Here is a 17861-nt window from a genome sequence, read left to right on the forward strand (position 1 = left end):
CCACCGATAGCACCTTTTTTTTCCCAAAAGTTTTGCTAGTAATATGTGTAAATGTGTTTTCTAAATGTAAAAATGTTTTCATTTGTCTAAAGTACTGTTTATTTTGAATACGAATTTAGATGCATTTAAATACAACCACAAACATTCAACTACATTATACCATATGTTTTCTCAGGCTGTTCTGTAATTCTGCAGATATGCTTCCATAGAATTCAGATTGCGTGGTGGACACTTTCCTGTTATCTAATCCTTGTCAAACTGCTTTTTATTCTTAACAATGTGACAAATTGTTCATACCAACAACTTCAATTTAAATTTGAAAAATTGAAAATCTGTCATTTTGTTTTTAATAAATCACTGTTTGTAATGAAAACTTTGCGTATCTGTGTGATGTAGGCATTTTAAGGCTTTGAATTAGATTAAAGATTTGTTGAGATTTTTAGTTTATTTGTGTGCTCTTGAGAAATCTTCTCACAACCACTACTGATTGACACATTACACGATTTGGACAATGTGCGCTCTGTTTAATCTATTCATCAAATGAATATTGAATCCTACTATGTCGAAGTCTTGGCTCATGAATATTAATCAGCTTACGTGGCTTGTAGGATGTCGAAGGACGTCCGCATGGCTTAAGTAATATTTATGAGCAGAATGCGGCTGGGCGGGGCCTGTCAACTCCAGTCAGTGCTTCAAACGAAACGAGCAGTCGTCTAAAACACCAAGACATCGCTTTAACTGAACTAAACTAAACTGAACTAAAAAACTAAACTGAATCTATTGTGTTAATATATACTGAAAGTTATTTTCGTCTTTCACTGTTTTTTTTCTTTCACTACTATATTTCTGCATGTTCAGAATTGGAAATGCAGTTATTGATCTATCCTGAGATCTGTACCTTTACCGGTTTACCGTCACTAACAGGTAAGTGCGTTATTATTGCCTATTTATCCTAAAATTTGAAATTAGATATATACAAGATTTTTTTTCTTGGAAAGGTAAAACATAATTTATTGCCTTGTATTTTTTTTTTTTAAATCAAAATAGTTAAGCTAATAAATATAATAAACAGGATTCATAAATGGCAACATCTCTGTTAATTCCATAGATACGGTGCATTCAAAATAGCGTTAGTACGTTTTATTGATTTATTATTAAAAGTCCATGTCTCATGTCAGACAAAAGCTGAATACTCTTTCCAAAAACACTAAGCACCCTTTTTTGATAATAAACCATTCGCCTAAAAATAATATCCGTGGTACGTTACAAATAAATCATCCACTGGGGCTGCCATCACTTAGAATGAGCAGCCCGTATTTAAAATATTCTACAAGCATTGGGATTAAAATTAAATTTAAATGAATTAAATTTATGCATTTAGCAGACTTACAGTGCATTCAGGCTATCAATTTTTATTTTCATGGATTCTGTGAGATTTATGTTTTGTCAGTATAAACACAAAGAAAGTTACTGCATATTTTAAAAAAACATAACACAGCAAAGTATTTGCCTGGTCAGGTGATCTGTATTAAAGAAAGGCAAACTACTTTCCACTGTTTCCCTAAGGATGTTTCCCTTATACATGTAGTCTGCAGAATGCATTCAATGCAGAGGTTCAAATGCTGTGGCATGATTTTGAAAAGTAATTAGCTCATTTGTTAGTTAAAAAAAAGCTCTTGAATGTAAAGCACAACAGTCAGTTTGCAACTTTTGTACAAGAAAGCACGTCTAAGTTGTGACAAGAATGACAATTTGAGAGGCCCTCGGTGTAGAACATGGTGATGAGCTCTGTTAATAATTAATTCAGATGAGAACCAAGAAATATTACATTCAACATTGGTTGGAAGCCAACCATTCTTTCAGAAAGGCCTTTATTTATTTGTCTTCATATTTTGCTTGAACACTTGAAAATAGCTCTCACAGAGTTGTGCAAAATATCTACTTTTACCTTTTTATGACTTCCTCTCTTTCTGAGACATAAGCAAAACCTCTTTTAGTGTTTACAGACTTGAAATGTGTATGACAAATAAAAAAAAATTCTTCCTAAATTATGTTTAAACATTCTTTATGTAATCATTGCATCGCATCATTTTGAAACCTTTATTTTATCATAGTATGGCCCCTTGTCAATATCTTCTAATAAGTTGGGATGTTGTGTTTTTTTCTAAGATATGGGAGTGACTTAATGATGACAGAATTCAAATTTTTGTGTCTATTCATTAACCATTTTTAAAGGAAGCTTCTTTTGTGATTGTTCTGCTCTCAGGCCTTCCTGTTCTTAGGATGTCTTCATTGACAGATGCCAGCTGGAGGTAACCGTAACACACTACAGTCATTTTTTTCACCCTGGAGTGGACATGGTCCAATGGACCACTCATCTGGTGACATGTGTCTGGATACAGGCTCTAATGTCTTCTGCATTAGACACTTGTCCCCCAACGGCTCCCATTACCGTGGACTTCTCGGTGCCGTATCCCATGCCTTACTTTCAGACCCGCAACCCCATCCAGAACATAGTTACCAACTCCCTTTTCCAAGAGGTCTATGTGGCCTCTCAGAATGTCATTGAGGCGGTGAACATCACTCTAGGTAAGCTTTGGGAACTCCGTACGGGACCCGTGGGCAGTCCGGAGTGTGAAATATGCGATTTGTGTGAGATCGCAAAAGATCCTTTTCACGAGGACACAGACAATGAGGTGTTGCTCCTAGACACGTTCTTGATGTACTTGTACACATGTGGAAGCTCGCAGTATGGAGTTTGCTATTTCCATCAACTAAATGAAAATGGAAAGCCTCCTGGACCTTCAAAGTGTTTATTCCGGAAGAAGTTCAACTCTCCACAGTTCTGCCCAGATTGCATCGCTAGTCCTTTGGGAACGAAAGTCTCCATGGTGGAAGAGGGCCAAACGGTGTACTTCTTTGTCGCAGCAACGGTGAACAACAGCGTGACGCAAAAATATGGTCGCATGTCCATTTCCGTACGCCGACCTGTTGCGACCGAGGACGGTTTTTACACCGATGTCCGAGGGTTGACAGTGTTGCCTGCTCTACAGCAGACTTACAGCATTGAGTACATCTACAGTTTCTACACGCAGGACTTTGTCTACTTCTTGTCTGTCCAACGAGAGAAAACTGACTTGGACTCTTCGCCCTTTCAGACGAGACTAGGCCGCCTGCCACGCCATGAGTGGGAAATGCGACGCTACCGTGAAATTGTTTTAGAATGCCGCTTTGAACCCAAAAGGCGAAGGAGAAGCAATGGCAGTGAACCTTTCAAAGATGTGGTCTACAACGTGGTTCAAGCGGCCCACTTTGGCAAGGCCGGACGGGAGCTTGCCGATGAGCTGGGTGCTGAAGAAGAGGATGATATCTTATATGGCGTATTTGCTGTAACTGATGACTTGGGCGTTCCTGAATATGATTCAGCACTTTGTGCATTTCCGATGGATACGGTAAACACGGCAATAGATGATGGAGTAGAGGACTGTTGCAAGTCAGGACCAGAGCAGCTTTCCAGAGGCCTTTGTCATTTTCAACCCTGTGAGAGCTGCCCACATGAGGTTGGTGCATTTTCAGGTTTATTTACCACTCTGTTTTTTGTTTGCAAAAATCTATTGTGTGTTCTCTATGGGTTTGAACTATTTGCAGACAAATTATGTTAAAAACAACTGAAGGGTTAAAAAAAGCCTCTGTGACATACTATTGAGAACTACAGAAAAACATCCTTGACTTGATACAAAGGAAAATTGCAAATAAGCACCACAAATAAACATTTTAAATATGTAAATGTTTTGATGTCTAACTTGATACATCTCGATATCTGTTTTGATGTCTAACTTGATACACTTGACACGTAATATCACTTGAACATGATATTACGTGTGGCTTTGAAGAAATGGCTTGTGGATTGCATTTCTTGTCCATAATTGCTTTCCATATATTGACATTGTTTTCCTCTTCTGTCTGGTCCCTGCAATATTCTTTTATGTTGAGACTGAAGTTTTCTAGTGGGCGTTTTTTGTTCTTTTGTGTTAAAGTGGTTTGAGTGGCTACAGTCTTGTGTTTTGTCTCGTCCTTGTGTTTATTATTACTTCAACTTCTATAGAGAATAACAGTGGCACTAAAGGCACTACACTCATAAATCGTAAACTGTATGGTCTGATTAAAGAAACTTTTTAAATATCCTATTGTATCCATTAGCACTGAGGCTCTGAGACTGATATAGTTCCATGAAATACCAAAACATTTTGTCTTTATGTGGGAATTAAGAGCAAATATTCTAGTTCATTAGAATCATTGGGAATAACATAGTTGCAAAACAGTTTGGTCCCGTTAGGAAAGTGTAACCATTATGACCCAAGAAAGAGGTTCTAAGTTCTTGTAACCCTTAAAAGGCCTTAAAAATACATGAATTGCTTAATATTAGTCTGTGTATATGAGGTTGCTATGGCTTTATACTCGGTGTTAAAAGTGTTTTCTGATTGCCTGAGACATTACTCATGACTTGGAAATGATGTAAAACTTCAGTCAGACTTGCCAGTCAGACTTGCAAAACAGTGATCAGTGCCAGACCTCTTGGCATACCAACATTAAAACCCCAACTTTTCAGTTTTTGGTGCTTCCATCATTTTGAGTTTTAGAATGACTTTCAAAACAAGTAGCTTAAGTAGCCTGTACTGTTGTTCTATGTGTGATTTTTAATAGCTTTAACTGCAACATCTCTGTTATGAATTTCATTCAAGCCTGCAATAGTTCGGCGAGACTGTCTAACATCTGTTAAATAGCTTAAATCTAATGTTTCCCTGCGCTATATACTAGAGCAGGATTCTCCGAAAACAATCTCAGACACTCACAGGATGAGTTTTCTTTCATTACAGTAAGCTTTAGAGGACTGCTTTTGAGATATGTGAATATCCAGGAAGGTATTTAAACATTGAAAAAGTTAATGGAAAAATTATGCACTTGTAAGGAAAAGTGGTCTAGATTAAGATTTTCTGGCATGCAGCAGCTGGAACACTTTTTGGCTCCACCAAAGATGTCAAAGAAACTTTGAAGCAGAACACTGAGTTCATGCTTTTAGTATGTGTTCTTAAACTGCTGTCAGCATGTGTATTATTAAGTATGCAAAAATGTCATTTGCGATTATTTTTAACCAGCATGTCAAGGCGAGTTTAAATCTTTGTATTAAGTAATTTCCACTCATGTTCCACTTGGTTTGATATTTTGCAATCTAATGCAGTGACACATATTCATTTTTACATGTCTAAATTCTTTTTACGATCACTGCATATTTATAAAACATTAATTCTAATTAAATTTCTTAAAATCTGTGATGTTTGCACTGGAGGAGATCATAATTTAAGTGTTTGAATGAGAATTAGCCACTTTTACAGTCTAAACTTCCCTGTAATGTGTGGGAGGATGTCTCGGAAATCTCAGGATGTGATTGCGAGTTTGCTGTCATAAAATGTTTACAGATGGTATGTGTCTAAGAGTGTGTTTGTGCAGTTAAAAGAATAGCGGTTTCCACTGAGGTCAATGTTTATGGGAAATCAAGTGAGTGAAAAAAAGGAAAAAATGACTGTTTAATTTTTGGGATTCCAATGAGAGACACACACTAGATCACTCATCCTAAATGCACTTGTTATACTTATTAAATTATATATTATGTGTTGTTATTTATTATATAGAGTGTTTTCACACTGGAAATGCATTTGTGAGAATAAGTGTGACATTTCCAAAAAAAAGGCTAAGAAGTCAGTTGTGACTAGCTAGTGCACTTTTCTATGGAAAGTTCACAGCCACTTCACAATTGTCTAGGGCCATGGTTTGGTTAGTATAGGATTTTCAGTTTTGAAGCAGACCAGTGCAGAAACATCACTGCGGTACTGAAGTACCCAAACAATAGAGACTGAGTTCTTTTGTGTTATGTTTGAAATTATTGTGGTGAGAATCTAAACTGGTGGCCTAGATTCCTGGAATATACAAAATGTCATATCCATTTTCATACAAATGTCATTTAATTTGTCAAAGTATAATCTATTTTTCAAAAAGAAAGATGTCTTTGACACTGCAGTGCAGCTCTGATTATTTTATTGTGTATGTGTGATCAGAGCATGGAGCACAATATGACCTGCAGAGATCAGCCCACCCTGGTGTCTCAGCCATACTACAGAGTCGACCTCTTCAACAGACAGATGAAAGGCGTTCTGCTCACCTCACTGCTGGTCACCTGCATTGAAAACAAGACAGTGGCTCATATAGGCACATCAGATGGGAGACTGCTTCAAGTATGGGTCATAAAGAGGACAGTTACTAGCTATGCCAGTTTCATTAATTATAATATTAACTTTATATTAAATTTCTTTTTGATGCCACAGCTTGTCCTGAGAAGATCCAGCCCCGTCATTTTTGCTAATTATTCCCTTGTAGAGAAACAGAAGGTGTCGTCTACCGCAGCAGTTCTCTCGCCGGACCATCTACTGTTTGTGGTTGGAGATAAGGTTTGTGTCATAAAAAAATAAAGGAATGAATCTGATGTTATACCAACCATGATTTCACATACATTTTAGTATGCTGTATGACGTAAGCTAGTATTCCAAATGGACGTGGCTAAGATTCCAGAAGACTGTATTCCTTTTTTGGGGCTAATGATGGTTATAAAATCAAAACTGGCAGATGATTCAGGTGCCTCAGAGGGGTCCAGGTTGTCGGCACTTCCTCACATGTGCCATGTGCCTGACCGCACCAGAGTTCATGGGATGTGGCTGGTGCTCAGGTCTGTGCACCTGGGTTTCTGAGTGCAAGACACACTGGGGAAATGAGTCATGTCCGCCCGGCATCACAGAGGTGAGACATTAAACACACACCAAATGAGCTGTTGTGTAATTTAGCTGAGATTATTATTTATTAACAAGGTTTATCCATCAGTGACTCATTTGAAATATATTATACATTTAAAAACAAGAGTCTAGATGTTAAACTAGATTATAAATATGGTACATTTCAAACCCTTTAAAAACATTTTAGATGCTTAATACAACCCGAATTCCGGAAAAGTTGGGACGTTTTTTAAATTTTAATAAAATGAAAACTAAAGGAATTTCAAATCACATGAGCCAATATTTTATTCACAATAGAACATAGATAACGTAGCAAATGTTTAAACTGAGAAATTTTACACTTTTATCCACTTAATTAGCTCATTTAAAATTTAATGCCTGCTACAGGTCTCAAAAAAGTTGGCACGGGGGCAACAAATGGCTAAAAAAGCAAGCAGTTTTGAAAAGATTCAGCTGGGAGAACATCTAGTGATTAATTAAGTTAATTGATATCAGGTCTGTAACTTGATTAGCTATAAAAGCTTTGTCTTAGAGAAGCAGAGTCTCTCAGAAGTAAAGATGGGCAGAGGCTCTCCAATCTGTGAAAGACTGCGTAAAAAATTGTGGAAAACTTTAAAAACAATGTTCCTCAACATCAAATTGCAAAGGCTTTGCAAATCTCATCATCTACAGTGCATAACATCATCAAAAGATTCAGAGAAACTGGAGAAATCTCTGTGCGTAAGGGACAAGGCCGGAGACCTTTATTGGATGCCCGTGGTCTTCGGGCTCTCAGACGACACTGCATCACTCATCGGCATGATTGTGTCAATGACATTACTAAATGGGCCCAGGAATACTTTCAGAAACCACTGTCGGTAAACACAATCCGCCGTGCCATCAGCAGATGCCAACTAAAGCTCTATCATTCAAAAAGGAAGCCATATGTGAACATGGTCCAGAAACGCCGTCGTGTCCTGTGGGCCAAGACTCATTTAAAATGGACTATTTCAAAGTGGAATAGTGTTTTATGGTCAGACGAGTCCAAATTTGACATTCTTGTTGGAAATCACGGACGCCGTGTCCTCCGGGCTAAAGAGGAGGGAGACCTTCCAGCATGTTATCAGCGTTCAGTTCAAAAGCCAGCATCTCTGATGGTATGGGGGTGCATAAGTGCATACGGTATGGGCAGCTTGCATGTTTTGGAAGGCTCTGTGAATGCTGAAAGGTATATAAAGGTTTTAGAGCAACATATGCTTCCCTCCAAACAACGTCTATTTCAGGGAAGGCCTTGTTTATTTCAGCAGGACAATGCAAAACCACATACTGCAGCTATAACAACAGCATGGCTTCGTCGTAGAAGAGTCCGGGTGCTAACCTGGCCTGCCTGCAGTCTAGATCTTTCACCTATAGAGAACATTTGGCGCATCATTAAACGAAAAATACGTCAAAGACGACCACGAACTCTTCAGCAGCTGGAAATCTATATAAGGCAAGAATGGGACCAAATTCCAACAGCAAAACTCCAGCAACTCATAGCCTCAATGCCCAGACGTCTTCAAACTGTTTTGAAAAGAAAAGGAGATGCTACACCATGGTAAACATGCCCCGTCCCAACTATTTTGAGACCTGTAGCAGAAATCAAAATTGAAATGAGCTCATTTTGTGCATAAAATTGTAAACTTTCTCAGTTTAAACATTTGCTATGTTATCTATGTTCTATTGTGAATAAAATATTGGCTCATGTGATTTGAAAGTCTTTTAGTTTTCATTTTATTAAAATTTAAAAAACGTCCCAACTTTTCCGGAATTCGGGTTGTATTCTGGACAGTAGCTATTTGAAATATTTTATAAATATTTATATAAATGTGTATATATATATATATATATTATTCAAAATATTAGGTGAGTATTTGTATTGATTTGTTTTGAAGTACTTATATGTAAAATGTATATTTACCCACAGTGTGAGAAAGCATACAGCAAATGTGTATGGAAATTTTCTGTGTAGTTTTTCCCCAAAACAGCCCCCCCTGATGGTCAGAGTGAGATGACTTTGTGTGGATGGGAGTTTCAGTCTCCCTTGCGACCCGCCATCACGACCAGAACCCATGAGGTGAAGCTGGGTGAATCTGCCTGCGTGGTCCAGCCTCACAAAAGCAACAGCACACAGTAAGTATTACTGATTTCATGCAGGGTAATTATAGGTAACTACAGTAAAACCAAATCTAAAACTAAAATTAAAAACAAAAACAATTATAACTTGAAATAAAATACTAGTTGCTATAGCAACAGTTCTCATTTTAATTTAGTTTAATTTGATGTACTAAAATAATTAAAACTAAAACTTACACTGCTTAATTTTTTTTATATATATACATACATACATACATACATACATATATATATATATATATACAAATACTTTATTCAGCAAGGTTGCATTAAACTGATCAATGACATTAAGACCTATTAGTAAGAATGTAACTGGACATTTTGTCTGCTCAGCTTGTTGTGTAAGATCCGTTCTGGGGCAACAGAGACACTTTTTAAAACAGTGAACGTCACAGCTAAAGTGCATGAAGGCCGAGTGGAGGGCCGATACTCCATTGAAGGAAGTGCCGAGATGCCCGGATTCACCTTTGTGGTAATTAGTTAATTCATTGCACATACAAAACATGCATTTTCCTTCTTTAAAACCCTCCACCTGACTTTTAATCAATAGTCATTAGCAAGCTTGTTGATAGTAGATAACCTTTGCCGAACATATTTTTTACACAAGGTCCCAAACATCACTGAAGTCCAGCCGAACTATGGACCTGTGAATGGAGGAACACTCATCACCATCACAGGCTCTTATCTGGACTCTGGGAAGAACAGGAAAGTTACGCTTGATGGAGAAACATGTCCAATCCAAAGGTGTGTGTGTATTCACATTTTACAGGGCACTTCAAATGGGGGCCTCTAATGGAAATTATGACATACACTACTTTTCAAAAGTTACTGATCAAAAGTGACATCTTTAAAGCTATACGTTTAAATTTCCAGCTCTGTTTATTAATTTTCTCTGTTCAAGATTATATATGTAGTGTTCATGTTCTAAAGTGAATGTTGTTCCACCTACAGTGTATCTGTGGTAAAAGGAAACCTGTCCTCCATCGTATGTCTGTCTCAGTCTGTGACGGAGGTGAAAGACGTGGTGCTCCGTGTCTACATAGATAAGTCCCGTGTGGTGACCACTAAAGTCTTCCGGTACAAGAAGACCCCTGAGATTCTTGCCGTGCTGCCCGATTGCAGCTTTGACAGGTAGATGCAGAAAGTCATACGTTTTTACTTATTGGCAGTTAAGAAAACAAACTTTCAGAAAAGTTATGGAATGTCTAACTTCTTATTTTGCTGAATTACAGTGGGTCAAGAATCATCATTGAAGGCCGAAATCTGGACTCTGTCTACAGAACTCTCATCTACTTTAAACCCAAAGAAAGCCACCTGAAACCTGTTTCCACTGTATGTACTGTATTTCACTCCTGAGATCTTCCCATATTGATCTATTGCCTTGTTTCTTTAAAATGGGCATACCATGAGGAATCAAATATTGCTTTGTATTTTAAAATAAAAGTTAATTGTAACATACTGTAATTTGTAATAAGAAGGTAGCAGGATAGATAATATTATTCCTACTCACTAGTAGAAATAGTCAAATGTTTTGCAGCTTCTGACTGTGTAGCACCTACTGCTCTGCAGATCCTTCATTATCCAAACATTTGAAAAGAGTGGTTAGTTTATTTTTACATTTCAGTCTGATGTCAGTTTGTGCGGCAAGTTTACAAAGCACTGTACCTTATTTCACATGCAAAACGTTTTTTTATTTTTTTTTATTTATTTAGATTATATATTTAGTTTTGGGAGATTTGATCTACTCTCTTTAATGACCACAACTTCACAACATTTAAGACTTTCATAACATTGTCTCAGTCTTCCATCGAGAGCTGTGAATATGAATGAAAGATTAAAGTGTTTTAAATCTATACATTAGCAGCACAGCTTTGGTGTTTGAGGATTGCACCATCAAAGCAAACAGATATAGATTTGTGAGTCAGTGCCAATCTCCTTGTGGGCAGCGCACCGACATACAGGCTCGCAGACCTTTCCAGATCCCCCTCCCACTTCACTTCCTGTCTAAATACTGTCCTGTCACAATAAAGGCAAAAATAAATCTTAGATTTGTGAGCACATTACTTTTTTCTTCTTTCACATATGCTTTATACTGTTGTTCCCTGAAGGAGTGCAGAGGTAAAGCCAAACCCACCCATATGGAGTGCATCACCCCGGTCTTCCATCGAGATGAGACAGAAGAGGGCGAGCTCTCATTTGACATGGATGGAGTGCTCGGCCTGTGGAAAAAAGACTTCTCCTACCACCCCTATGGCAGACCCATCCCATTTGAGACTGAAGGTCACATACTGAGACTCTACCCTGGGTTTGATGAAGTGTCCTTGCATGTATGTAGATACTTCCATGTTTACTACCATCCCGTTAATGCATTGCTGCACTTTTTCCACTTTTAATGATCTTTCTGGGATCTGGGATTCAAAATATCTTTTTCCTCATGATGCAGCACCAAAAGTTGAACCTCGTGAGTTCCTGCATGTCAATAACGATGACAGTTGGAGATGTTGACTGTGGGGCTAAAGTTTTAGATAATGAGATCACATGCAGGATCCCTAATAATCTCACCATTCCCAGTGAGGGTTTACCTGTGAAGGTGAGTGTTTGAAAGTATGTGTAGATCTATAAATGCAATAAATGCACCTTGTCTTTAGCCAAAGAAATTGCCGTTAGTTGCATAAAACAACCTTATTCTGACATCAGTATTTTCCTGTACCAGGTAACAGTTAATGGGTACACACATAATGTTGGTACCGTTATCTTGGTCAGTAACCACTACATGGTGGGTATTGTGCTTGGCATACTGGCAGCTCTGGTCACTGGTGCAGTTATGGCCTTTATTGTGCTGAAAAACCTGAGAAAACAGAAAAAAGGTGAGCAAGTTATGCCACGTCTCACTAATGCAAATCTGTTGCAGTCATTCCTAAATGTAATATCTTAACAAGCACAGCTGTTCTAAAAAAAAAAGGACAATCTGTTTTATCACACCCTTTTTACCCACAGCTTCGCTGGCAGAAAATCGTCTTTCTTACTTTTCTCATAGTCGTTCACGTAATAATAGTGTGGATTTATCTCTCTTAGGAGACTACAGACGTGGTGAGACAACATCTTCACATCAGTAACAAATTTTAATTTATGTATTTTTTCATTGAAACTTTGAAGTTGAAGTCTACAGATACTTTAGAAACACTTCCATTATGTTCTTTGGTGTTTACAGAACTGCCCCTCACAACCATCACTGCACCTACTGGGGCCGTGGCATTCCCCGGCCTGGCCTACACAGGCAACCTGGACACAACCCTGACCCCTCTCATGCCTCCAGAGAAGATCTCCATCAGCAGTTTCCGCCCGGAGCTGCTGGAGGAAGTGAAGGATGTGTTGATCCCAGCCTCCATGCTCAAGGTTCACCACCACCAGATCATAGGAAAAGGTGTGTTTATAAATAAAATAGGCTGTGTGCTGCAAATAAGTTCAGTACACTACCTTTCAAAAGTTTAGATGACTGTAAGATCTTTAAAGTCTCATCTCACCAATGCTCTATCTATTTGATTACGAATACAGTAAAAAATACAGTTAAAATATTTTTTTACAATTTAAAATAACTGTTTTCTATTTGAATATATTTTAAAATATCATATTCCTGTGATTCAAAGCTGTATTTTCAGCATCATTGCACCAGTCTTCAGTGTCACATGATCCTTCAGAAATCATTCTAATATGCTGATTTGGTGCTCAAGAAACATTTCTTATTATTATCAACCGTGTTTAAAACGGTTGTGCTACTTAATTTCTTTTGTGTGGAAACCATGACACTTTTTTCTTCAGAAATCTCTGAAAGTACGTTCAAAATAACAGCATTTTTAAAAATGTAAAAATATAATTATTTTATAACCTCATAAATGTCTTGATTCATTTATAAGTCTTTGCAGTATAAAAGTATTAATTTCTTTTAAAAAGTCTTACCAACCACAAACTCATGATATTGCTTCATTTCTCAAAAAAGCAATAACAAGAAAAGGAAATAAGGTCATATTTTGAACAAAGTTTATTGCCACTATTAATAAACAAGCTTTTTTTATTTTTTTGTAGGACACTTTGGGACAGTTTACCATGGTTACCTCACCGACCACAACAACAGAGAAATCCATTGTGCTGTTAAATCTCTTAACAGTAAGAAACTCCTCAATGTAAAGAGGATAAAGACACTCATGAAAAACTGAACTACCCTTTCGGGATTACCTGCCTGATAAAAAACATATATTTCTCACAATGAGCTGCCTTTAAAATTGGGTGGCTGTTAGCTGTAGCAGAAGTAGTGTTCCTGTTGCTTGATTGTGGTTTTAGCAACAACAGGTCATGGGTTAAATTCCCAGGGAATGCATAAACTGATTAAATGTGTACTGTACCTTGAATTCAATATAAGTTCCTTTGGATAAAATATCTGACAAAAGCATAAATGTAGAAGTGGTTTATGTTTAAGTTTTTAAACAACGTTTTGAGTAATTTTTTTTAGAAGACTGATCTCTAAATGTAAATTTCACATTGTCTCTGCTAGGAATAACGGATGTGGATGAAGTGGAGCAGTTTCTGAAAGAGGGCATTCTGATGAAGGGATTTCATCACAGTAATGTTCTCTCGCTGTTGGGTATACTGCTTCCTGAAGAGGGACTTCCCTTGGTGGTCTTACCTTACATGAAACACGGAGACTTGCGTCACTTCATTCGCTGTGAGAAGAGGGTCAGTTGCTAGAACGTAAACTCTTAAAGCATCAAATATGTTATATATTTTCCCTTTTACCTTTGCCTTGCACAATAGTTTTGTATTTGCTGATGGATTTCACAACATGACCTCCTACACAGCTCAGCATCAAGCTCATGACCTTTGCAGATGCTCCAATAGTGATGTTTCCAAAAATTACACAAACTCATTGTGTGCCTGTGAAATATAAGTCTTATGTAGATTTGTTGTCTAACCCTAGAATCCAACAGTTAAGGATTTGATTGGCTTTGGGCTCCAAGTTGCTAAAGGAATGGAATATCTGGCACAAAAGAAGTTTGTACACCGGGATCTGGCAGCACGCAATTGCATGTGAGTTTTGCATGCACAAAGATTTTGCATTTTAATGTTTAATACTGTAAAGCTGCTTGATTTAAAGCAATCTGTTATGAAAAGTGCTATAAATAAATGTAACGTGAATTGATCTGGCTGGAGTGCTGAATTGTTGAGCTCATGCAAACATATCCACATCATTACGATCAGATGCTTTCTTAACTGCTGGTTTCTGTCATTTTACATATTCATCTCAAGATGTTAGCTATTGGTATGATGCTGCTCAGGTGTTTCAAAACTTTGTTTTACTACTTTTTTTTAAATGCACACTGAAGCGTGAATTTGCTACTGACTGAACCAATGTTCTCTCAGGCTTGATGAATCCTACACTGTAAAGGTGGCAGACTTTGGAATGGCTCGAGATGTGCTGGAGAAGGAGTACTACAGCGTCCAGGACCACAGGAAAGCCAAATTACCCGTCAAATGGATGGCCATTGAGAGCCTGCAGACGCAGAAGTTCACGTCCAAGTCAGATGTGGTGAGAAACATGGTTGCTTTAACCACTGGATTGCAATAAGGAGTTGTAATATGTTCTTCTTAACATTGTTATTCTTTATTTTAATGTAGTGGTCTTTTGGGGTTCTAATGTGGGAGATGCTCACAAGAGGAGCCAGTCCGTACCCTGAAGTTGACCCATATGACGTCACACATTACCTCCTGAAGGGCAGACGGCTGCCTCAGCCACAATATTGTCCAGATCCATTGTAAGATTCTCCATTTTTCTGCAATATATATTTATATTCCTATTACTCTTCTCACTTAATCAAAAATGTGGAACAAAAGTAGAAAGTTTGGTTGGTTTACTGAAGCCTGTTCTGTTCTCTAGTAGGTTTATCTTTCATTTTGTTTGGAAATTGTTCCACAATGCAAGCGAGAGAGAGAGGGACATGGCCTTTTGGAACTGCAATGGTTTTAAGTAGCTGTCAGTAAGTTTAGTGTTTTTCCACCATTGGAGGTTCAGAGGGTTTAAAGCTTACTCAGTATTCAGAGCAGTGGAAAAGGTCAACCGAAAGGTTATTGTGAATGTTCCTTCAATTATCCAACACCTCAAGCACTGTACCCAGAGAGTTAATCATCATTCACTTCCAGACAGAGGGAAATATTTAAAAACAACATAGTGTTCAGTGTTCCCCAAGTGACACTGCAAAACTTTATAAACCTTGAGAAACTTCCAGCAATCACTAACCAAACCTTTAGCTTTTAGCCCGAGTTGCTGTGGAAAATATACATGCCATGGTATCATGATATCACAGTTGTTGTTGTTGTTTTGAACACATATCATGATACCTCCACATCACTTCTTTGTAAAGATTTGGAAACTGTAGAACACAGTAAAAGAGTGTAGCAACAGGATGTGGCAACATGACCGGTGGTGAGGTTCACCAGTGGAAACTGAAGTTCATATGCCTGGCCACAACTGAGAGATGACTAACCATGACCTCTGTATCTGCAGATTCACCATTATGTTACAGTGTTGGGACCCCGACCCTGAGAGGAGACCAACTTTCTCCACGCTAGTGTCCGCTGTGATGAGTATTCTGTCTAGCCTGGAAGGAGAGCACTACATCAGTCTGAAGGTCACATACGTCAATCTGGACCAGCCCCGCCCCTACCCTGCCCTAACAGACTCTGCAGATGAATATGATTCATCAGATGCCGATGATGCAGCCTCAGTCTCTAGCTGACTGGCCAACTGGTTTGATACTTGCGTTTTAGGCCTCGCTGACACAACAGTGTCTAGGTTTGAAGTAGCATACTAGAACGCTATTTTAACAGTACTATTTTAAAGGAATCATTCACCCAAAGATGAAAATTTGCTGAAATCCATCCAAGATGTAGATGAGTTTATTTTATCAAATGTTTAAGATAAAACAGATGATAAAAACATCACAATAATCTGCACTTTAACACATTAATGGTGGATTTGTTTATTACAAACACCCAGCTTTTCACTTCACAATGCATTATTTGATGGACTGGAGTCATGTTGATTATTGTGATGGTTTTATCAGCTGTTTGGACTCTCATTCTGACGGCACCCATTCACTGCAGAGGATCCACTGGTGAGCAAGTGAAGTAATGCTAAATTTCTCCAAATCTTTTCTGATGGAGAAACAAACATCTTGGATGGCTTAAAGATAAGTAAATTTTTTTTAGCAAGTATTCCGTTCCAAAGTCCATGCCCATTATGTGCCAGCATGCCACATAAATATTGGAAATCTTTTGAGTTATGTTCATATGTAGTTTATATGACATGTCATATATTGCATATGACAGACACAACACTTATCATTGAGTCAATACTGTCTAACAACTCACGGCTGTGCTTTTTGTTACTATACTTTTGTCCTCGTACTGTTTGTGCAGTATTTTCCAACACAAACCATTAAACTTCTAATAGAAGTCTATTGTTAATGAAACGTTCACTTTTGTGAGATATCTGTGCATAATTTAGAAATCAAGTCAACAGTGAGAACACTGAAAGTGTTAACACACATTTAAGTTTCACATTCAAGCACTGCATTCATTAGAATATCATATTTCAGATGTAGAGGATGTATATTTTATTCTTGAAACAATTACTTTTTTTATGTGACTTATTTTCTGTATATTATTATTATAATCAAATACAGAAAATCCTGGTGTGCACCACTTTATTTTGAAGATATCTGTTATTAGTAAGCCTTTACTTGGTATTTGGTTTGTGATTATATCAGATGCTTGTACAGAAAAGGGATTCAGTGCACAATGTTTGGGATGAGTCAGCGGTCAAAGGTGTTGAGTTGAATTATATCACTGTGCTGCAGTTATAGAGCCTGTAGAAATGAGTGAGAATTTGATATCTTTGGTGCATATTCCTAAATAAAATATAATTTTGCCAAAGGTGCCAGTTTTAGTGTGCACTTGAATTATCTTGGGTAGTGCCACCAACCAGCAATATGCTAATGTACAGTAGCTTGTCATGTCATGACTACTGAATATTACATGAATGCATAACAGAACATTATCTAATTGCAAAATCAATCTCAATGAATATTTAGCTTCAAGAACTGAAATTATTTATTGTCATGGGAATGTCATTTTCATATACTATGTAAGGAATTTCTGTATTTCTTTGTATTTGGTGGACTTTGAAAATTAAAATAATATTAAAAGCAGTTTTTGTTCAAACGTAATGACAATGGGTCTGTATATTGAAATTGTTATGAAAAATTACGGTTGCACTTTATTTTACAGTACGTGTACTTACATGTACTTATAGTGTACTTACAGTGTATTTATCTAAGAAAGTTCTGGTAACACAAGGTAACTATATGGGGTAGGGTTAGGTTTAGGGGTAGGTTCAGGGTTAGTACCTAATTATTACATAGTTATTGTAATTACTATAATAAGTACATAGTATGTACACGAGGAACAGGACTGTAAAATAAAGTGCTAGAAAAATTACAGTTGTACTCTACTTGTTTGGACAGGATTTTTGGAGTAAAATGTGACTTGACAAGGCTGATATTATATTTGTCTTCGCCTTTTAAACGTTACAAAAAATACAAGCTGTATCTTTAAGCTTGAGCTACAGATGAACACCAGGGGTCAGTAAAAGCCATTTTTATAATGGAGCAAACATTATGAGATGCGCTTTTCTTACGGTTTGAAAAAAAGTCCTTCATATAATTATGCCGTTTAAATTCCAATATTTGCTTTTAAAACAAAATCGTGTGTGTGTGTGTGTGTTCATGTCTTTCCAAATTTCTGTATTACATA

General features: G+C 37.4%; 1 protein-coding gene across 5 annotated transcripts; it reads left to right on the top strand.

Annotated features, from left to right (window-relative positions):
• The first annotated feature begins 663 nt into the window (after window positions 1-663).
• On the top strand, window positions 664-17275 carry mst1rb (macrophage stimulating 1 receptor b). 5 transcript variants are annotated; one of them, XM_059529733.1, is made up of 22 exons: window positions 664-924; window positions 2267-3560; window positions 6114-6290; window positions 6381-6503; window positions 6679-6849; window positions 8833-8993; window positions 9330-9468; window positions 9604-9740; window positions 9948-10127; window positions 10229-10328; window positions 11105-11323; window positions 11440-11586; window positions 11710-11863; window positions 11994-12086; window positions 12208-12420; window positions 13080-13160; window positions 13546-13727; window positions 13969-14078; window positions 14412-14577; window positions 14667-14803; window positions 15553-15808; window positions 15849-17275. In XM_059529733.1, exons 2-21 carry the CDS (start codon window positions 2358-2360, stop codon window positions 15782-15784), a joined length of 4125 nt encoding a protein of 1374 aa, XP_059385716.1. In that variant the 5' UTR covers window positions 664-924; window positions 2267-2357; the 3' UTR covers window positions 15785-15808; window positions 15849-17275. The 5 variants fall into 5 exon arrangements, with proteins under 5 accessions (XP_059385716.1, XP_059385717.1, XP_059385718.1 ...); XM_059529734.1 differs by having other exon boundaries at window positions 15553-15795; window positions 15841-17275; XM_059529735.1 differs by having other exon boundaries at window positions 12072-12086.
• The last annotated feature ends 586 nt before the right edge of the window (window positions 17276-17861 follow it).

The sequence above is a fragment of the Carassius carassius genome, chromosome 38 (genome assembly GCF_963082965.1).
Source record: "Carassius carassius chromosome 38, fCarCar2.1, whole genome shotgun sequence".
NCBI classification, from domain to species: Eukaryota; Metazoa; Chordata; class Actinopteri; order Cypriniformes; family Cyprinidae; genus Carassius; species Carassius carassius.